Genomic DNA, 23,921 nt, shown 5'->3' on the forward strand with positions numbered 1-23,921 from the left:
AACTCCACAAAAGCTGTTGCCTGTGCCACAGTCAGGAGGTTGGGACACCAGGAGGCTCCCCTGGAGCTGTTGGCTGTAAGGACACACCACCTCCGATGCCATTTAGGAATCCTCCCCACCCCCCAGTTAGCTACAGCCCACCATACCTGTGTATTAGTCTGCTGGGGCTTCTGTAACAATGTTATTGTAGACTGGGAGGCTTAAGCTACAGAAATTTATTTTCTCACAGTCCTGGAAGCTAGAAGTCAGAGAGCTCAAAGTGTCAGATGTTCGGTTCTCCTGAGGCCTCTTTCCTTGACTTGCAGATGGCCACCTTCTTTCTGTGTCCTCACATGCCCTCCTCTCTGAACGAATTCCTGGTGCCTTTTTCTATAAGAACATCAGTCTTAGTGGATTAGGACCCCACCCTTATGACCACATTTAACCTTAATTACCTCTTCAAAGGCCCTTCCTCCAAATACAGTCACCTCCTAAGGTACTGGGAGTGAGGGCTTTAACATAAACTTTGGGGAAACACAATTTATTTCATAACAATCCTTGGGGCTGCACTGGCAAAACCCAGACACCCCTGCCCTGTCTCTTCACATCCCTAAGACTGCACCAAACACTGGCATTCTGGCACTTAAAAAGCCAGTCCTGCAGGACTGCTTGCTAGCAGAAGCAATTCCAATAGTGGAAGCAAGGTTTCCGTTCTATTCCTTCCAGAACTCTTGGGAGTCACCTGATTAGCCTAAGCTAACTTGCTTAATTTTCTTGAGTCTCCATGGGAGACTGAAGCATGCTTTTTTATTTTTATTTCTCCTCCTCCTCCTTCTCCTCCTCCTCCTTTTTTAACTTCCTAGCCTCTAAACTCTAGAAGGAAGGAAGGAAGGAAGGATGTTGAAGGACAATCCATATCACCCGCCACTGGAATCTTTCTTTATTAGTAAGAATTAGTAAGCTACCTTTCAAAGGAGCTAAGACACCGGAGAGCTGAGATTCATGAAAATGTATTATCTGTGATTGAGTTAAAAAATGTTTAGATATCTCAGAGGCTTAAGAACAATTACTTACATGAAATAACTTGCACAGAAACAGTTATGGATATTTTTTTCATTTTTAGACATATAAAAATCTTTTGTAATAAATGTGTAAATTGAGAGAGAGATAATATGAACCTGAAGTTATATAAATTAAAGTTATTTAAAATTATTAGGTTTTTTTTTTACAGGATAGATTTAGGTGGAAAAAGAAATATAACTTTGGAGCTGATAAGAACGGGTTATAAACCATGAAACAGGAACCATCATTTATCCCAGTTATCCCACTCCTGGAATATACCCAAAAGACTTAAAATCACCATACTGTAGTGAGGTGGCCACATCAATGTTCATAGCAGCTCAATTCACAATAGCTTAGTTATGGAACCAACTTAGGTGCCCTTCAGTAGATGAGTGGATAAAGAAAATGTGGTACATATACACAATGGAATATTGCTCAGCCATAATGAAGAATAAAATCATGGCATTTGCCAGTAAATGGATGAAACTGGAGACTCAATCAACCAAACAATGATTCAGCACAAAAATGAAAAGTTACGATATCCCCAATTTTTGCAGATACAGAAGCAAAGTAGCAGGGTACAAAAGAGATTATTAAAACAATTTTTTTTTATCATAGCATTGATGCTTCTGTTTTGTGGAAGGCACCTAGGAAGACAGATACCCTCAAGGAGATGAAGCTTCCTGTTAAACTCTCATTCGTGCTGCTCTCCAATATATGCAAAAATCTTCCATCACACATCACCATGCAACTACAGGCAGGAGAAATGGTCCACTTCTTTAGAATAAATGAAAGACATTTCAGATATAAGCCAATATCTCTTATCAAGCGATGTAAGCCAAGTGACATAAGCCAATCCCAAAAAACCAAAGGCCAAACGTTCTCTCTGATTGTGGATGCTTATTCACAATAGGTGAGGTGGGGGAGTGGAGGTTCACCAGATTGAATGGAGGCAATGGGCAATGGGAGGAAGAAAGGAGGGTATTGGAATGGGAAAGACAGTAGAATGAATTGGACATAACTTTCCTATGTTCATATATGAACACACGACCAGTATAAACTCCACATCAGGTACAATCACAAGGATGGGAAATTATACTCCATGTATGTATGATATGTCAAAATACATTCTACTGTTATATATAACTAAGAAGAAGAACAACAACAACAACCCATGAAACAGGATAATAGGTTTAATTTTCCAAAGACTGCAACTTAAAAGTGTGTGTGTATGTGTGTGTGTGGCAGTTTTTAATCCCAGCTAAGCCTTGATTTTTTTTTTTTTTTTTTTTTTTTAGCAATCTGAAAAGGGAGGATGATAAACCACCACCTTTTTTAGGTTAAACATTTTATTTTCTAAAAGATTGTTTTCTAATTTGAGACCTCCTCTCATAAATGCCTTTTAGTTCAAAAGGTGATCAAAATCAATGGCATAATAAGAAAAAAAAATTGAACTTTGCATTTAAGTTTTTTGCCAAAGTATATATGATAATCATGCAGGTCCTATAAAATGCAAAATCTGGAATTTCAGGCAGGGCACATTTGTATATCACCTAAGGGGTGAGATTTCTGCACCAAAAAGAAAGAGATTTGAGGCAAATATAAACATAGGGTTGCAGATAAAGGTGTTAAAACTGAAATTTGCTAAACTCAGAAATCAGGACCCTTGCATATATAGTTTCTTCTTGGAATCTGAAGAATTAAAAAAAATATGTCTTGTTCTCAGAGAGAGCAACTTCTTCCTGTGTCCGTGGCAACAGTGAAGGGCTAATCACTGAGACCCACTAAGAATTGGCTGAGCCTGGGCTGGGGGGGGGGTCCCGGGTCTAATTAGACTGTATTCAAGTCTGTTAGCTCAAACCTTCTAACCTCTGCCATCACTGTCAAGGGTAGGGACTGGAGGGCAGAGTCTGAGTTTTGGATTACCCACTGCACAAATGTGGGAGGAAGCATACAGGCTCCTGGCTTTGCTGGAGCCTCTCCTGGGTGGAGCAGCTTTCTCAGTATAACTCTGGGAATGAAAAGGATGACTTTCAGGGTTGGGAAACTTTTTATTGAGTGCTTTTTTCAGATTCCAGTCTGTCTTGCCAGCCCACACTGTAGCTAAAAGCTTACCTGGCTTCTCCTTACCTGGAAGAGGCATTCTTAAGCGCCAAGCAAGCTCACTTTCTGCACACCTGCACCCAGAGCAGCGACTCGTGCAGGTTTGGAAACTGCCATGGTCAGGGCTTACCCATGAAAGACCTGTCCATTTTTGGAATTCGGCTTTTAATTTGTGTGTGCATAGATTTAGACCTGTGCTATTATTAGATTGAAAAGCCCTTTGAAACATTCTACATCAGAAGCAGAATCCAAAGTCTCTGGAGGATCATGTTTTAAAGCATACTACCTGACATTTAAAATCATTCTTTAATGATATAATGGAATTGTATCTTTTTTGGCTGTATTTATCTAAAAGACCAGAGTATTTGGAAGACTACTGAGCCATCTGTGCTTAATAATATGTATAATAGAAAAATATGTGTATGGGACTAGGATTGTGGCTCAGTGGTAGAGCACTTGCCTAGCATGTGCGAGGCCCTGGGTTCGATCCTCAGCACCACATAAAAATAAATAAAATAAAGGCATTGTGTCCAACTACAACTAAAAAATAAATATTAAAAAAGAAACCAAAATATATGTATAGCGAAATAAGGTCAGATTTATGACCTTATAAGTTAAAATAATATTTTGGACAAGATCTAAAATCCCTGCATTCATGTTTTCTCCCTTACCCACAGAATGCCATTGTAATATGTATATTATTAGAACACACATATGTATATCTAAAACACACACATGCATATACCAACAGCACAAAGCCACACTGTGTAGTATCCAGTGGGTCTCCAATATCAGTGTCCCCTGAAAGAAACTGGGACTTAGAAAATCAGCTGATTGTACTTCTGGGGCCAAGAATGTACAAAATGGTCCTGGAATATTTTGTTGCCCCCAACCAAAAACACTTTAAAATTTGTGTGCATTTTGGTCAAAACTGTCAAATTTTGTTAAGGCTATATGAGCTGATTCAAGGGCTCTTTTGGCTAAATTGTGACTTTCTGAGCACCAAAGAAAGAACTAATGACTACAAATAGTTCAAACAGATTATATTGGTGGAAGCTATGAGTTCACCACAGTGTTTTTGGGGAAAAGATATAGCACAAAGACAACACAGCTCTAAAAGACTGTCATTTTGTGATGCCATTTTAATATCCCTAAGTGCTTTGGCCCTGCTAGACTCATACAAAATGATAAAAAAATGGAGAATTCCAAATCCCCCCAAATTTATGAAAGCATCACATAAGGACGTGAGGGATCCAATGGAATGGAATTAAGGTGTCTTTGTAGCCTGTTGGAAAGACAGTTAAATAACAAGAGTGAATAAAAAAAGTGCAAAATCCCACTGAAGCAGGGAAGGATGTTTGCCTGAAATAAGATATGGTATTTGTTGAACCTAAAGAATGATGGCTATAAGATCAAGTGCTTTTGGGGAGACATTGGAGCTCCTGCCCTTCAGCCAGGTCCATAGGTTTCCAACTCTTGTGGGCTGCAGAACACACTCTGGTGAGTCCTGGGCAGGGTGTTTTCTGACCTCTAGTGGTTCTCTCTGGTAATAACAGTTATAACAACAACATCAACGTGTCAAAAAATAGAAAGAAATGGTATGACATTTCTGTGCCTTGGGCTGGAATTATTATCTCCATTCAGTTTGGTAGCAGGAATTATCTCATACCAAGCAGAATCTTGGACAAGTGAGTTATTACTTAAATTCAGCTTGATGGAACAAGACTTTCTGAAGTTGGGTGTACAAAGAACAATGTGGTTGTTGGTGGGTGTTTGTCTGGGATGATGTTGAAATAGCTAGCAGCACAGTAGGCTGGTATTCAACAGCCAGGGTTAAGACCTTGCTGATTTGGACCAACTCACTTAAACATCTTTGAACTGTTTTCCTTTCTTCCTTGTGAGAAAGGAGGCCATGAATGAATGGTTTCTCAGGCCTCATCTGTCTGTAATATTCGGAGAACAAAAATGTTGAAGAGTTTAAAAATCAGAACTGATTTCTCAGTCTGGATATCTGTTTTCATAGTTAAGTTAAATCCCTTTAACGAACAGGATCATCCTTTCAAAAGAAGTAGTTAAAGAAAATATTACAGCTCACATTTTAGACCTCAACATTTGAAGCTAAAGTAATTGGATTAGTTCACCCTTTCCAGACTCTTTACAAGCAGCTGAGAAAAAAAAAAACTGTCTACTTTATTCCCATTCTGAGGTACTTAACAGTCAAATAATAATAATAATGTATTTTACGAAAGTCATCCTAATGTTTGCAAATTTGGAACTATTTCTCTTGAAAGGAGACCATCAAAGAGGTCCACTAAAATGAAGTTATTGACACTAAGTGATATCTGCCTAGGGTGAGTATCTGGCTCCAATGAGTTTGGGTTATTCTTGTCTTTTAAATTAACATATATATCAGTGTATTGAGTATATCCACACTGTTGTTCAAGCAATCTTCAGAATTCTTCCTTTGCAGAACTGAAACTTTATATTCATTAAGCATGATTTCCCCATTTCTCCTTTTCACTGGTCACTTGGAACCACCAGTCTACTTTTGTCTCTATTAATTTGACTACTCTAGGTAGAAGAAACATGATATTTGACAGGTTTATTTCATTTTGCATATTGTCCTCAAGGTTCATCCATGTTGTTACACATATCAATCCCCTGCCCTTTCAAGGCTGAATAGTATTTCATTACTTATTCCATTCCATTTTGCTTATCCATTCATCTGTCAATGAACACTTGGATTGTTTCCACCTTTTGGCAAATGTGAAAAGTGCTTCTATGAACATGGGTGTACAAACATCTGGATGAGACCCTGCTTTCACTTCTTTGGGGGATATAACAAGAAGAGGCATTCTGGATCATAAGATAATTCTATTTCTTATTTTCTGAGAAATCATCATGCTGTTTTCTACAATGGCTGCACCATTTCCATCAGCAATTCACAAGGTTTCCAATTTTTGCACATCTTCCTCAAGACTTATTCTTTTCTGTTGATTGATTGATAGCAGTCATCCTAGTATAGGTAACAGACAGACATGAGCAGTGGAAACATGAGGCTAAGGGGATAATTCTATAAACTAGGCCTTCTGTGTTGGCCTCCATATGGTTTCTTTTCTTTTTATTGGAGCATCATATTTGTACTAATTACTTGGATTCTTTTTGACATAAATATACATATAAGGAATTTGATTTCAATCCCCATACCCCTCTCCTTTCCTCCCTCCTCCCTCCCCCTTTTTTTTTCCACTCTACTAGTAGATTTTCCTTTCACTCCTTTATTTATTTATTTATTTAATTGGTACTTCTACATATACATAAAGGAGATAGTTACTTTGGTATATTTATATATGTATAAAACATGATTCTGTTATATTCATTCCATACGTGCTTTATTTTTTAAAATTTATTTTAATTTATTATATAGGACAGCAGAGTGCATTATAATTCATACTACACATATAGAGCACAATTTTTCACATCTCTGGTTGTACACAAAGTAGAGTTAGACCATTCATGTCTTCATACATGTACTTAAGATAATGATGACCATCTCATTCCACCATCTTTCCTATCTCCATGACCCCTCCCTTCCCTTCCCACCCCTTTGTCCTATTAGTGTTCATCTAATCCTACAATGCTCCCCCGCAACCCCATCATGAATCAACAGCCTTATATCACAGAAAACATTTTGTATTTTTGGGGATTGGCTAACTTCACTTAGCATTATCTTCTCCAACTCCATCCATTTATCTGCAAATGCTAAGATTTTATTCTCTTTTAATGTGTACCTTTCCCCCCACATCCTAGCCAACACTTATTGTGGTTTGTCTTTATAATAGCTGCTATTCTGACTGAAGTGAGATGAAATCTTAGAGTAGTTTTGATTTTCATTTCTCTAATTGCTAGTGATGATGAACATTTTTTCATATATCTATCTGTTGATTGATTGTATATCATCTCTGAGAAGTGTCTGTTCAAGTCCTTGGCCCATTTATTGATTGGGTTTTTTTTTTTTTTGGTGTTAAGATTTTTGAGTTCTTTATATTTCCTAGAGATTGGTGTTCTATCTGGTATGTGTGTGTGTGGTAAAAATTTGCTCCCAAAACATGAATGCTTTCTCTTTTTATTATTATTTTTATTTATATATGACAACGGAATGCATTACAATTCTTATTATACATATAAAGCACAATTTTTCATATCTCTGGTTGTATACAAAGTATATTTACAGATGAACTCAAACTAAAAAGTTTCTTCTCAGCAAAGTAAACAATATGTGAGGTGAATAGAGAACCTACATCTTAGGAGCAAATTTTTACCCTTCACACGTCAGACAGAGCACTAATCTCTAGGATATTTAGAGAATTCAAAATGTTAAGCACCAGAAAAAACAAATAACTCAATCAATAAATGGGTCAAGGACCTGAACAGACACTTCTCAGAAGATGATATATGAAAAAATGTTCATCATCACTAGCAATTAGAGAAATGCAAACCAAAACCACTCTAAGATTTCATCTCACTCCAGTCAGAATGCAGCTTTGTTTATACAAACCCACACCAATACCTCTTGCCATAGATAAGACAAGCCCTGGGCTTTAAGAGACCCCCAAGGGCTGCTGCCCTTCAGAATTCTCTAACACAGAGACACTCTTCACCATGCTGGTGAGTGGCACCCCTGAGACACGTAAGCCCCCCTCCCCAGCATATTTTCTTGCCCTTTCTCCCTTTGAGCAGGGTCTCAACCTGGATCTGAAAGGTCTCCTGCTCTGAAGGACTCCCCTCCATGAAACCTGACCAAGCTCACTGCATGCTACTGCATCTCCTGGCTCCCAATCAGTTCTGATCTCCAAATTCCCTATGGCTATACTATACACTGATTTTCCCACAGCAAAAGGATGAAGGACGTATGTCAAAATGGCTTATGAGATATTTCAGTTTTATTTTTTCTTCTTTTGGTTTGCCTATATTTTCATTAAACAGGTGTAATTTTTATAAGAAAAAAAATTTAAAGGTTTTCTTTTACTTTTTTTGGGGGGGGGAGGGTACTGGGGATTGAACCAAGGGGCAATTACCACTGAGCCACAACCCCAGCTGGTTTTATTTTTTTATAAAAGGGGCATATGTAAAGATTATTTTTATTGCTGTTCTGAATTATTTTATGACTTTCAGCTAGAAAAGTAACATTTTTAAGCCCAAAGTGAAATTTCTAAATTGCTTTAAATGGCCTTTGAGAAACTGAGCCAAACAGAAAAGACTACAAAAAAGACTACAAAAACTAATCAATACTGATTCTAGAAAAATCTTTGAGTGGCTTAGGAATGAAGCACTTAGGAAAATGAAAGGTAATTATTAGCAATTAGTGTTCATTAGGACAAACTATACCAGATAACCTTTCTTTTCTTCCTCCTTAACAATGAATATTGTAAAAAGTATTTCGGGATCTGTTTCAGTGAAATATTTGGCAAAATCAAAATATGAAGCTGTGAGTTAAAAGATTTAGTAAGACTCCCAACTAGCTGAATGAAATACATGCAGTGTCATGAAATGCATGGAGTGTGTGTAAGACCCCATCGAGTGCAGGATGGAGTGGGAAGGGAGGAAGGAGGCAGAGGAGGGGTGTGCTTTGGGACAGTGGTCATCTTTGTGCTCTCCTCTGTCACTATGGCAGCACTAACAGCAGGGCTAGTTGTGGAGAGAGCTTATATTAAATGCAGCATCATAAAGCCCATTCAATCTATGATACTTTAATTCTTGAACTGTTCATTATTAGTTATTCTGGAGGTGGATAATGATAATCTATATAAATTACTGTTGCAGTTGAAAAATTTGTCCACAGTTGGCAAAGTGATATTAAACTTCAGAATGCCTCATGGTGAATTTAATTACTGATGGTATTAAGAAAAAAATCAAGGATTTTAAGCATGAAAGCATACTTCTTATTTTCCCCTTTATATATTTATTTGATGGTAGTAGGAATTCAAATCAGAGCCCTGCACATGCTAAGCAAGTGATCTATCAAAGTACATCCCCAAGCCCTTCTTTTCACGTCTAAATCAGGCAACTTACCATTTTTCCCGGAAATTTTATTTTAATATTTAATTTACAACAAAGTGGAGGAAATTTTGTAATAAACATCTGAAGACTTATCACCTACATTTGACCACTTACATTTTTAATAGGCTTATTTTCTCACATATATTTTCATCTCTCCATCATCCTATCCATATTATTATTTATGCATTTCAAAGTTAATTGCAGATATAAGGTTTAATTCATATTGCCCTGATGTCTGATGATGCTCATCACTTCTTTCATGTGCTTACTGTCCTCTCATATATCTTTTTTTTAAGCAACATCAATCATTCCTTTTATTTTAGGCATATTATTATTTGGCAAATATCAAATCCCTCCCGCTTAACCACCATGATAAGAGTATACTTTTCTACTTACATATTTTGTTGTTTTGTTTTGGGGGTGGATACTGGGGATTTAACCACTGAACTACATCCCCAGCCTTTTTTTTTTTTTTTGACATCTAAATTACTTAAGTTGCTTAGGGTCTTGCTAAGTTGTTGAGGCTGGCCTTGAACTTGTGATCCTCCTGTCTCAGCTTCCCAAACCACTGGGATTACAGGCACGCACCATTAACAATTGGCTACTTAAAGAATTTAAAGAATTGGTGTATTATAATTATACATAATAGTGGAATTCATTGCGACACCAATGGGTTTCTTGTAGACAGCATATGGTTGGGTCTTGACTTCTTTTTAATCAAATCTAAAAATTGCAACCTTTGCATTGAAGCTATTAGACCATTTAAATCTATTATAATTTAAATCTATTGTAAATGGCTGTGTTTAAAACTGCCACTTGTTATGTTTTCTGATCTGTTCTTTTGCCCATCCCCACCCCCCCAACCCTCGCTTTTTTTTGGCCTTTTTTCTTATGTCTTGAGGATAATTGTTCCAATTTTTAAAATTTTTTAATTGACAAGTAAAATTTTATACATTCACACATTGGCAAGTAAAATTTATCAATGTATAATTTACAACACTGAATACTATTTTTAAATAAAATCTTTACATTTTATCAACATTTTGATACATGTCATATAATGCATGTATGCATTATGGAATGAGCCAAATCAAACTATTTAGTGTATACATTATCTCTCATACTTTTTTTTTTTTTGGTGTATGTGTAGTGAGAACACTTAAAATCTACTCTTAGCGTTGTTTAATTGTACAACATATGGTTATTACATACAGGCAACATGATAACCATGATGTACAATAGATCTCTTGAATTTATTCATCCTAACTAATTTTCTGTTCTTTCACCAATATTTTCTCAATTCAACTCCAAGGTTCTAATTACCATTATTTTACTCTGAGTTTTACTTTTAGATTCCACAAATTAGTGAGATCAAGCTGTGTTTGTCTGTGTCTAGTACATTTCACTTAATATACAGGTTCATCCATGTCATCACAAATCACAGAATTTCCTTCTTTTTAAAAGGCAGAATAGTACTCCATTGTATGAATAGACAACACATTTGGTAGTTGTTCATCTCTTGATGTACACTTAAGTTGACTCCATACTTTAGTTATTGTAAACAATGCTGCAATGAATGCAGAAATGCAGGTATTTTTTTAATTTTTTTTTTTTAGTTATACACGACAGTAGAATCCATTTTGACATAATTATAAAAGCATGGAATGTATCTTGTTCTAATTCAGTCCCCAGTACCTTCTCTCCTCTTCCCTGTGCTTCTTCCCCTTTACTGATCTTTCTGGGAGTGCAGATATTTCTTTGACATTCTGACATTATAACCTTTGGATATGCACTCAGAAGTGGGACTGCTGGATCATACAGTTCCACTTTCCCACCAAATGTGTACAAGGATTCCCTCATCTCTACGTACTCACCAACACTTACCTTTTGTTTTTTGATAGAAAGGTTTTGAGGACTGGGGAGAATGCTCGCCTCCCATGTGTGAGGCACTGGGTTCAATTCTCAGCACCACATAAGAATTTTAAAAAAGGGTCCATCAACAACTAAAAAAATATTAAAAAGGAAGATTATGAGATGCGATTGTGGTTTTAATTGCATTTCCATGATGATTAGTGATTTTGAGCATTTTTTTCAGATGCCTGTTGACATCCAGATGTCTTCATTTGTGAGCGTATACATTATCTATTCAGGTCCCTTGCTCATTTTTAAATTGGGTTGTTTTCTTAGAGATGTGTTCCTTACATATTTTATATATTAACTCCTTATCAGGTATATAGTTTGCGAAGAGATCCATTCCTTGGTCTATCTCACTTGGCTGATTGTTTCCTTAGATTAAAGGAACTTTTTAGATCAATGTAATCCCAAGAATGCTAAAATCTATCTCCTTTGTTGACTTATTAGCTGTAATTTATGTATTTTTGGTGGTATACAGTATACAACTTTAATTTATAATCCATTTTAAAGTGGTATTAAACCATATATATATATATATATATATATAAGCTTTGCAAAAAACATTCAGGCTTTTGTGCTATATTATCCTAAGTTTTAATTTTACATGTTGTGTATCCTCAATACATTGTTACTGTTTTTACTCTTAACATAGTTGGTATTTATTTATTTATTCTTTTTTCTTTTGAGTAGATGCAGATTTCCATCCAGTGTATTTTTCCTTTTGCTTGAAGGATTTCCTTTAACATTTCTTGTAGTACATGTCTACTATTGATAAATTCTTTTATAAATGTATAACTTACAACACTGTATACTTTTATATAAAATTTTTACATTTTATTAACATTTTGATACAGTATGTAATGTATGTATGCATTATGGAATGGGCCAAATCAAACAAACTATTTAGAGTATACATTATCTCTCATACTTAACTTTTGTGTTTTGCACATACAAAACACCTTTATATTGGAAAGATATTTTATTGGGTATACAATCCTACTTTTATTTTCTTCCATTGTTTTCTGGTTTGCACTGTATCTGACAAGAATTTGTTATTCTTATCTTTGTTCTTTGTTCTGCAATGAATCCCCTCATCCTGTGGTGTAGGCCTGGTTTTATTTCAATCACTAGTTTTAAGGTAACTGGTGATATGAAAACTTGTGTTCTTCATTGGTGTTTATTAAACATTTTGGGTCTGCAGGCTTATGTTCTAGCACATTTTGAACAATTATGGCTATTACATCTTCAAATGGTTGTTTGTTTTGCCTCCCTATTCCTCCCTGATACACTATTTTTTCTGGTTTCATTTTGGATAATTTCCATTCCGTCTTCAAGTCCACTATCTTTTCTTCTACAATGTTTAATTTGCTAATTACATCCAGTGTGTTCTTGGAAATGGTAATTTTCATTTCTAGATATCTGAATTGTTTTTTTTTTTTTTAAAGAGAGAGTGAGAGAGGAGAGAGAGAATTTTTAATATTTATTTTTTAGTTCTCGGCGGACACAACATCTTTGTTGGTATGTGGTGCTGAGGATCGAACCCGGGCTGCACGCATGCCAGGCGAGTGCGCTACCGCTTGAGCCACATCCCCAGCCCTGAATTGTTTTTTTTATACCACTCACTTCTCTATTTCCCTTCAATTTTCCTCTAACCTCTTAAACACAGTTCCAATTGTTTTAATGTCCTTGTCTACTAATTCTACCACCTCTTCCATTTCTGGGTCAGTGTTCATGGATGTTTTTGCCCCACTCCTCATTCTAGATTGTACTTTTTTGCACATCTGCATGCAGGATAATCTTGAACAGATGCTAGATATGGTGAACGTTAGTTACTCATTGGATGATATGCATTTTGTGTTCCTGTACATATTCTTGAGCTTTGTTCTGAAACTATTAGAGACATTTATCCTTGTGGATATAGCATTGTTAAGCAGGACCGAAGGAATAGTTATTCCCACTACTACTGAGGCAAATTTATCAACACTATACTCACTGCTCCATGGATTACGAAACTTTCTACCATGGCTGGCTAGAGTATATGCACTCTTGCATGAGACATGATTTTTCCTTCTAATACTTTCAGGTGGCTCTTTCTCTGGCTTCAGATAGTTTCTTCACACGCATGTGCCCATCTCTGCAGATTTCTGGAGCTTTTTGTACAGCTCCAGTTCTCTGCCCTGCACATTGTCTTAGCCTCTCTGGTCTCAGTTCTGATTTCTTAAATAGGGAGAATACAGATTCCACACAGGTCCCTCATTTTCTGTGCCACAGATTGAAAATCCTCTCAGGGTAGAGAGTTGGGTCAATAGTAAGCCTCCTTTCACTTCCTTCCATTTAGGGATTATTGTCCTTTGTGGGCTGATATCCAACGTCTGGAAAACATTTTTTTTTGTTTTGATGACAACACTGTATGAAATTGTTATTTCATGTATTTTGTCTATTCATTGTAGGATGGTAAGTGTACTACTCCTTGTTAGATAAAAATAGCTTTTTTGGTGGTACTACTTGGAATTGAACCTGGGGCCTCATGCAAGCTAGAGTTGGGTTTAGAAGTTTTGATACACAAGTTGAAAACCTGAATCACATCAGGAAGCTGCTTCTGCTATCCACTCATTTTTTTTTTAATAGTCCACAAATCCTACTTCTAATATCTTGTTGGCACATCTGTTGAAATACCTCTCAAATATACCCTTCTCTACATTTTTCAACCTTGGGTTGGCCATTCATCTATGCTATTTTATAGATATTTTACTGCTAATAACCTCTGAAAAGATCTTCTTGGCTTGTCTTCAACCCAGCATATAAATCTGTTATAGATTTTTTAAAAAACCTACTATTTCCTCAGAACTTAGAATCTGATATATATGTTCATACTTAAAAAAACAAACAACACCTTGCTGAATTAACGAATTACTCTTCTTTAACAATGATGTATTAGAAAATCTAGCAAATCTCATTTCTCCCCGCTAACCATATATCAAGTCAGTGAAGTTGAATGAGGCTACAAATCGGTGCTTTGTATGATCTGTTAATCGACCCATGAGAAGCCTGCTGCCACCCAGAATATGTAGTTCATTTCTAACATGTGTCTGAAAACTCTCACTACCTTCGAGCCTTTTCTTGCATGTGTCTTCCATCTGTAGGGTCTTTTCCATTCTAACTCTGAAAAGGCTTTCCTTTCTGGTATCCATACAGACCCTACTCTTTTCTGAATTTCCACAGCACCTGTTGTCTGTGTTTGTCTCAGCACTTTCATACTCTATTTGAGTGGGTTTTTTTTTTTTTCCGGTTGTGTACATTTACATTTTGTCTTCTCAAATGGATGAAAATCTTGGAGAGGTAGGAACCTTTTCTTACAATTCCTTTCCACATCTTAAATAGAGATTTTAAAAATGAAGGCAGAGATCTTGATTAGTTTTACACAGGGTGACAGAATTTCTTACAATAAATTGGCACCTAACTTATCATGTTGCATTTGTTGTTCACATGTGCAATGGTAGTTCCGATGAAAAGCACCTCATAATAAAGCCTTTTGAATTTAAAGTCAAATTCTATTTTACAGAATATTATTGGGTCAATGTTCTGGAGTATATTTCATCTTATTATTTTTATTTAACAAATAAAATACTGTGCCCTCAGTTTCTACAAAATAATTAATTTAACATAAGGGATGTCATATCAAATAGTAGTTCCATAGAAGCCAAGAAAATCCTGGTATCACATAGCCAGTTAATACACACTGGTATTTATAATGAAAACATTCAAAATTCCTCTAAGTCTTCAAAAATTATTTATGTTATTATGAACACATAAAATGGAAATCTAGAGTAAATATCAAGATTTCATTTTTAGTTCAAACAATAGTGAAGTAAAATTTCCTTTCACAAAACATAAGAGTTGGCCTGAGTGAGAAAATGTAAAAAATGTCAGTTTCTGCCTGATGGAAAATGCCTGAGGTCTATCTATTTTTTGAAAAGTATTTCAATGAAAGGAATTCTTATTAAAAAAATTAAATCCTTCTCATAATGACATCTTGAAAACCTACATAATTTTACTCCTTGCCAAGTAAATTTAGAACACATCAAATAAACTCCCCCTACAGAATATTTTTGTCCTAGTAAACAGGGAATTCACATTCTGATAAAGAGCCAAAGACAAGTGCTTTATTATGAGAACTGTTCAAGTAAAATTTCAGTGTGCACCAGTGAAAGTGAAGAAAGGACTGCATCGCTCGTTCTGAAGGACACTGGAGTATAAAGGGGCTACACAGTTTTGTTTTGCTTTTTCAAACATCACCCTTTTCTAAGGCAAAAATACACTTCATTTTTGAACAGAACTATTACAGAAGAAAGCTACATCACAGTACAGTACAGAATGTAAAATTCATCTTCGTCTGGAAGCCATTACGGAATGGCACATCACCTACACTTACAGCTTTCCAGTGTAGGTTAGAACTACAGCATTTATCACAGCATTATTTCTCTTTGATAAAATCTGAATACACTTTCTATTTCTCAAGAGTGTGCAGATGGGGCCCATATGTTGATATTACAGTAATTACAACATTAAATAACATTGCACAGTCAACCTCCAAGGCTAATTCAGTATAAAATAACAAGTATTAAAAGGTACCTTTACTAGTGGTTTTACATTGTATACATCACTAATTATGAAAGAAAAGTAGGCAAATGCCAATTACAAAGCTGCACATTATAGGCATAATGAAGAAGAATAAATACAAGAAATCTGGCAAAATACTGAAATCAAATGGGTTACGTGGGAACAAACTGAACAGCCACATAAGCGTAAATCATTGATAAACTGTCATAAATAGTATGTTTTGCTCACAAGTCTCTTAAGTACTTACAGAGATTATAGAGGCAGGGGTGCATGGTGGATGAAGAGGATGGGAGGAGAATGAAGCGAATGTTCCCAATGCCAGTTAATTCCTGAGGTGGCATTATTTCTTAACTGATGCATTGATCAACACTGTAAAGACGAGTTTGTGCTATGAAACAGTCCCAATATTATTACATTTCTGCAATTATATTGCAGTATTCTGAAGGCAGCTGACCTAAGTGACAGTTTACATTATAATAGTCAGTTGAAGTATTGATTCATTTCAATTTTGCTGCTATAATTAGCAGTGGGACAGAAAACACTTCAAAGTTCAAAAGAAACTTGGAATAGATTTAATTTTCCCCAGTACTTCCTAGCTCAAGCCAAAGCTATTATTTATTTTCACGTACTTTATTTTAAAAACTCTAAGTGCTGACACTGTAAACATTTCGTATCTTCTTAACTAAACCTTGTTTGATAACAAGGCTAAGAGCAAAGATAAGCAGGAATAATTCTGTGTATAATAAAGCTGATCAGCTTCTGATTTAATTTTCAATATGATTTTAAAATAATTTTTAAAAGTCCATGCTACAATTGTAAAGACTACTTTTGTGCACTTTTAATCCTGGACACAATTTTCAAAATTGCATGACGGAGGTAAGAATTTAAAAAACCCACCAAAATGTAAATAACAGGGAAAAAACATTTTCAACTCAAAGCATCAAATGTACATTTATGTGCAGAAATCTAGACAACTATACAAGTTTTTAAGCAATCATATTTTATTATACAACTCTATGAACAAAAAATGAACAGAAATACACAATATACTTACCTGTACATGTGAACCTACTTTTTAAGCTACAGATTTATTATAGTTCATACTGACTTTAATTTTACAGTTCATAACTATGTATAACCTTATTGCATTGAGGGCAAATTCTACATGGGGAGATTCACAGGTGGACCACATTAGGCATTACCAGTACATTCAAAAACTGTACCTCATTTATGAATGTATCTTCCCTGATCCTGTAAATTTGGATTTCTTTACAGCTTAAGCTCATTTGCTATTTTGGATGCAATGTTCTTGAAGGCAATAGAAGTCCCAGATATTCGCTTGAAACGAACCCCATTAAGTGACAGACGTGGCAGTTTGCAGACTTCCATCTCCCACTGCACGAGGCTATCCTGTCTAGCATCTCCATGGACACAGAAAAGCAAAAACCTCTCTTTTTGTTCATAATCACAGTTATTTGCATCTAACACTTTTCGGATTTCTCTCATCATGTCATTAGGGTCCATTGAACTAGTGGTCTTCATACTCCATGTGAACCGCAAAGAACGCGGCTTGGAATCTTTACCCTCTTCCTTGTCTCTTTCTTTTGCTTCCCCTGACGTACTTCTGGAAGCAGAGGGCAAAGGGAAAGAATGAAAACAGAATTCCATTCAGCAAAGAAATCAATACATAGATAAAAATATGAGTGATCACAACTTAGTGCCTAATAAAGCTATTCAACTTGTAGGTAGATAGAAAGATTCATGTTATCTCGCTACTACTACAGCAGACCTGTGGATGTCATCTGTTTTGACTTTCAGCATCACTCATCTAACATAGCACATTTTCTTAAATACATTTGTTTTTGGGAAACAAATTTGCAGCTTAAAATGAAGAACTGTTTTTTTTTTTCAGTTTTCTTCCACATTTCTCTGTTCAAGTTTGCAAAAATAGATTCTCTATCTTCTTACACACACACACACACACACACACACACACACACACACACACCAGGAACCGATAGAAGGCACCATTCTGCTTGTAAACATATTTTTGAAATATAAAGAAAAATGTCCTCTTTTTCTGTCCTTTTTGAGTAGGAGGAATGTAATGACTACAGAGGAAAAGAATTATTTACACCTGGTAATGTTGAGAAAGAATGTTATATTGTGTATTGTAATTATGTAAAGATGTCACATAGTATACTTCTTGAAATTCTCCAATGTTTTCCTATTTCACTAAAGACAACCTTCAAATCATCTACAAGACTGCTTTTATTTTCTTCTCTCTTTCTTTTTCCTGAGGATTGAACCCAGGGGCATACTTCCACTGAGCTGCAGCCTTTTTATTTTTTATTTTGAGACAGGGTCCCACCAAGTGCCCGAGACTAGCCTCAAACTTGTAATCCTCCGTCCCAAGCCTCCTGAGTCACTGAGATTATAAGTGTGAGCCACTACACAGGGCCCACCCCCTCACCTCTTATTATCTCCACCTTGCTCACTTTAATCAGGCCATTTTGTCTCCATGCTATTCTTCGAACATACTGGGTATCTTCTTGTCTCCAGGTTTTTACACATTTCCCCAGATGGCTGCATGGCTAATTCCCTTACATTTTCCAAATCTTACTATACCCTGACTCCGGCATGACAAACCCCCCTATCCTACTCTATTTTCCCTACAATGCTTGTCACATTCAAATATACTATTTAACCCATTAAATTAGGTTAACATACATTTAAATCTACCACTAGATTGTAAACTCCAAGAGGGCCAGGAATTTTGTCTATTTCATTCACTGACATACCTCAGGTACCTAGAACTATGCTGGTATATAATTAAGACATATTTGTTACATTAATCTACCTCACTAAATTCTGTTTATGGAGGTACCTCACAAATAACATAGAACCAGAAAAATCTATTTCAAATAACCATAGGGAAGTAAAACTAGTAGATTGTTCATTAATACCAGGTAATTTATCAATTATCCAAATACAGACAAATGTTACAACTTTAACTTGTTAACCTATCTCACTAATCTGTGATTTAAGGAAAAAACTGCATACTTTGAAATAAGTTCATAATCTACTATATAAATATTTTCTATTTATATATTTATATCAATACTGATATATATATGTATATATCCCCTTTATACAATTATTTATATACACATATACATTGTGCCTCTCATTTCTATATATTTGAGTCTCCAAATTTTGCTAACTATGCAAACTTGAGAAAATAAGGGAAAAGGTAGAGAAAATAAATAAATTTCCAAGTACTGTTAAATAGGCATGGAAAGTATTTATTTCACATCTCTACCTCCCTTTCTTTGCTTACTGAATCTAAGCCATTGCATCATAGCCTCTTTGGATTGGCAGAGCCAACCAGAGTCCTCTAATTCCAGTGGTGGACTCACTGTACTAGAAATGGAAGGGGCCTGCCAGATCGCTTCATTGGGCACTCATTTTAAAAACACAGCTGATGCCTAGAAAACATAATTTTCTAAGGTCATAGAACTACTGAGTTGAAAGCTGAAGAGTAAAAATTAGGTGTCTTATTCCTCCAGATGATGATATGGTGACCTTAGGAACAATAGACAGATACAAGTTATTTTTCTGCTTGTGTCTTACAGGCATTATCACTGATAATAGTAGTTGCTGAAAGCTCTTGATAGTGCCCAGAACAACAGCTAACATTTATTGAGGACTTTGTAGGTGTAGGAGCTGTTCTATGTGTCTGCCATGTATTATTTACTAATTTACGCCTCAAAACAATCCTATGAGGCAGTCAGGATGAGGAGATAGAGGCATGAAGCTCTAAAGTAACTTCTCCAAAGTCACACAAATAGGTCAGTTGTAGAACACAGCTCAAATCTTCATGGCCTAGCTCAAGAGCCTGTGCTTCTAGTTACGGTACCACACCATCTCTCTGAAATGAAGGAGCCTCATTAGGACTGAGGGAGTCCGGCCTATGACCTTGCTATTTCCTCATTTGTAAAAAGGGTATTTTTAACCTGGTTGTTGTGAGGGTTAAATGACCAGTAAGCACCTTATAGGTAGTACGTATTCAATTGAATATTTCTTCAAAAATATTAAAACAAAACCCAATAATAATAAAGAAAAGGAAATGTGAAAAGGGCTTTGTAAACAAACATGTATAAAAGATTAGTTGTTAAATTCTTATGTTAAATTAGCAGTCATACTAAAATGATAAAAGTGCATGTAGATTAATTACAATATTATTAGTAGCCACTTGTGACACCACACACTACTCAATGTCTTGATGAAAAACTTAATAGAAATGTGGTATGAGATGTGAGCAAGGGGCTGAAAACAAAAGTACTCCATGTTTATTTAATAGGTAAAAAAAAAGTTAAAAAATATTGATTTTGCTCCCTACCATGGAGACTCAGGTACCTACCTCTACAAAGAAGCAGGTCAATGATTATTACTAAACATAAATACAGCACAGTTTGTAAAGAATACTGCATGGTAAACATTAAGTTTTTCTAAAGCTCATTACGTTTCATATTTCAAATGCTTTGAACAAAAGTCAAAATTAAATCAGAGGCCCATGTTGAGCTGCTCAAAATTATTTCTAAATAAAGCCAGCTTTGAGAGTTATTCTGTATTCCATAATGTTTGTGTATTCTCAAAATAACTTAATGCCTTAATTTTTCAAAATTTTCACTTATTAAATATGAATATACAGATTAACTTATCTGTAATGTGATTCTCAGACCACCATTCACAAGGCCTGGAAATTTGTTTGAAATGCAAATGCTCAGATATCCCTTACCTTTCACTGAATCAGAAACCCTGGGCATAGGGCCAACTCATTAAAAAAAAAAAAAAAAAATCAAATCCTCCCTATAATTCTGACTGTGCTCAAGTTTGAGACCCATTGCCAAAATGGACATCCAAGTAGTATTAAAGGTCAAAACCCCCATAAAGTATGGCAGGAGAGAGTTTTAAAATGTGGCCTAAAACTGAGCACTCACCTAAAATACACATTAATGTCAAATCTTCCTACATATTACCAATATACTGGTATTTGTGTGACTTGACTTAGGCTAATTTAGTTACATCATAATAGAGAAAAAAAGCAGTTCCTTTTAATCTATTAATTTTTCTGCCATGAAATATCTGATAGGATAAAAGGCTATTTCTTCACTAAGTATACAATTCAAAACAATTTCTGGAAAACACAAACTTAAAATTGATTTAACTTAATTAAATGCTAGGCAACATTAGGAAAACCCACCCCAATATAAAAATTTACAATATACATACTATCTATTTATTAGTTCTATTCATGATTATTAAATGCTGAAAGTATTTCGAATATCCGCTTCCATTCACAGGGACCTAGCAGCGAAGTATTAATAGTGGCTCCTCACCTTGAGGTGTCGGTTCTGCCACTGGCTTCGCCTTCACTTGGATCCCTCAAAACAAAGTGAAGGTTGAGATTTAATGATAAAATTGAGAAATATATCAGAAATCCTACATCTAAAATTATTTTAAAATTAACTTGTTGAGCAAACTTCTATCATAACAGTTTTCTATTATGAGGCAGTCTAATGCTTTTGCTCACGTTTTTCATTATAATTGCATGTTGCCATCATTTATTGAGCGTCTACTGGGTATTGTTCAAGAGGAGATACTAGGTGAAAGCTTAAGAGCTTAGGAGGTTTGTTTTGTTTTGTTTTGATTTAACATGATCTTCCAATTCTGAGACATAATTTTAATCATAATTTATCTTTTAGTTTAGCAAAATCTAAAGGTAAGACTATTTAATAATTACTAGTAGAAAGATTTAACTTCATATTTTTTATTACATACAATTCTAGTAGTCGCTCAATTGAGAAAAAGAATTAGCTTTGCAGTTAGTAAACATATATTTCTAAAAATAAATACCAATTTTAAATAAGCAATCAACTTCACAAGTTATATTAACAATTCATGCACAGCAAGTCAATAGCCTATTGAAACAAGTGAGTCTAAAAACAGGGATTCAACCTTAAACAAAAACACTGATCTTACCTGAATATCCATTTGTGAAATAAAACCAGGAAAACACTACTAATTGTCCTTATGTAGAAGGTTATTAATATTTTTGAAGTCTCCCAAAATTTAGACCATTTTGTTATTTTCAAAAGTAATTCAATATCTACACAGGAGTATCAAGTTACAAACCAGTTCAAAAATATTAAGAGATGGCCTGTGATAGAGAGCAAAGTACTCTGAAGTAGCTGGGAAAGCTCATCAACTTGAACCTGTAAGTTAAGGTTGTCTTAATGTTTTGACCATTCCAGACACATGGACATTATTTATGAAAAGTGAAGCAACAGGAACAAAATCAGTGCCACTCTCCCATTCCCTAAATTTAAAACCAGCTCTGCTGAAATGGTTATTAGAAATATGAGTATCTCATACTTTGAAGGACCTTAAGGCTTTTCTCGACAAACATATTGCATAAAAAACATTTTTCTGTCAGAACTGAAAAGAATAACAAACTGTATTCTCACATTAAAAAATTTCTTCTATTTCTATTTTAAATAACTAGTATTTTCATTGGAAAGTTTAATAAAAATCCAATACCCATGGGAAGAATGGAGGAATTTTGGATTGGGCAAAGGGGAGGGAGGGGAGAGGTTATGGGAGTAGGAAAGATGGTGGAATGAGATGGACATCATTACCCTAGGTACATTTATGATTGCACAAATGGTGCATCTCTACATAAGTATGACCAGAGAACTGAAATGTAGCAATCCATTTGTGCCCGATGAATTCAAATGCAATTCTGCTGTCATGTGCAACTAAGTAGAACAAATAATAATAATAATAATAATAATAATAATAATAGAAAAAAATCCAAAACCATTTCTACAAATCTATTTTCATTATAACAAACTGAAATAAAAGAATTCTGGGCATGCTGAAAATGAAAAGTACATTTTCAGTTACATATAGATGTACTGACATACAACAAAGAAGGGTAGTGCTCTAATTTGGCAAATACGTAATGCTGTTGATCTCTGAGGTGAAGACAAAATGACTTTACTAAAAGGGACACAGGTATCACTGGACTTTTCTGAATGTTTTGCATTTTAATTCACTCTTAAGACACTTACCCTACTGTGGTTAAACTTTAAGCATTAGGAATGAAATTTCCTTTAGACCCTACTTCCTCTGTTATCATGAGTCGAAGTAGCAATTGGCTCCTATCCTGTCCTGCCTACTTGCCAGTAGGAACACTGGAAGAACTTTTGCTACTTGGCAACTGTTTCACACAGCCCAGGGAGTCTGCTCTAAGTAGCCCTGGTGGGAGGCAGATAGTGATACAGAAGGTGTGGCTGGCTGTAAGATCACACGCAGCATAGTATGACTCTCCAACACCTAAAACTTAAAAAACAATTACCTTATACATGGCAACATATACACAACTGAACAGAACCCTGTATAAGAATGAGCTATGGTTAGAAAATCATAAAGTTTGGTGCAGAAAAAGCAAGCCATGTGGATATTGGGGGCAGAGGTTTCCAGGCAGAATGAATAGCAAGTACTAACTCCTGGATCAGGTATGCGTATGGTGCCCAAGGATAGACAGGGTCCTACATGGCAGGTGTGCAACTAGCAAGGAGAAGAATGAAAGAGGAGGTCTGAAATATGAAAAGAGCCAGCAAAGGAGCCTGGGAGGGAGAGTTAGTTTCTGAGGTAGAAGAAAATTAGAGCCAAGTGAGGAAAATGTTTCAACTGTGTGGAATGTTGCAGAAAGTAAGCTGCTTACAGGAAGGCAGGGACCATACTTGTCTCCTAAGTGCTGTACCAACTGCACCTAATAAAGTGCCTAGCACATGGTGGATTTTCAAATATGTGTTAAATAACAATATGGCAATCCTTTTTCTGAAACCCCCAACAGACCTTCTCCTAAGGCACTTTCTTGATATTTTGTCACCTGACTTCTTGTCCATAGTACTTTCCATTACATTTTATCCAGAATCTAAAATTTTTCTTGCAAGGTAAAGAGAAATGTTTTGAACAATGCTTAATAGCAATTAAGCATTAAACTCAAAAAAACCTATTTTTTTTCTATACTTTAAAATCAATCCAGGTTTAACCATGAGAAGGTTCTGGCTTCTTAGCTTAAGTAGTCAGTTATATTCCAAAAGCAGTTAACA

The 23,921-nt window shown here is 35.5% G+C and overlaps 1 protein-coding gene across 3 annotated transcripts in view; it reads right to left on the bottom strand.

The window, feature by feature from the left end:
• Positions 1-15,323: 15,323 nt before the first annotated feature.
• The window catches only part of Mark1 (microtubule affinity regulating kinase 1), a 141,875-nt gene continuing 133,277 nt past the window's right edge, over positions 15,324-23,921 (bottom strand). For 2 of the 3 annotated variants that reach the window (XM_026387992.2, XM_077802249.1), the window contains 2 exons: positions 21,141-21,185; positions 15,324-17,362 (listed from right to left, as the gene is read on the bottom strand). In XM_026387992.2, the coding sequence (XP_026243777.1) occupies positions 17,008-17,362; positions 21,141-21,185 (400 nt within the window). In that variant the 3' untranslated portion in view covers positions 15,324-17,007. The remainder of the gene's footprint in view (positions 17,363-21,140; positions 21,186-23,921) is intronic. The other variant, XM_026387993.2, reaches the window with a different exon arrangement.

The sequence above is a fragment of the Urocitellus parryii genome, chromosome 9, assembly GCF_045843805.1.
Source record: "Urocitellus parryii isolate mUroPar1 chromosome 9, mUroPar1.hap1, whole genome shotgun sequence".
Taxonomy (NCBI): domain Eukaryota; kingdom Metazoa; phylum Chordata; class Mammalia; order Rodentia; family Sciuridae; genus Urocitellus; species Urocitellus parryii.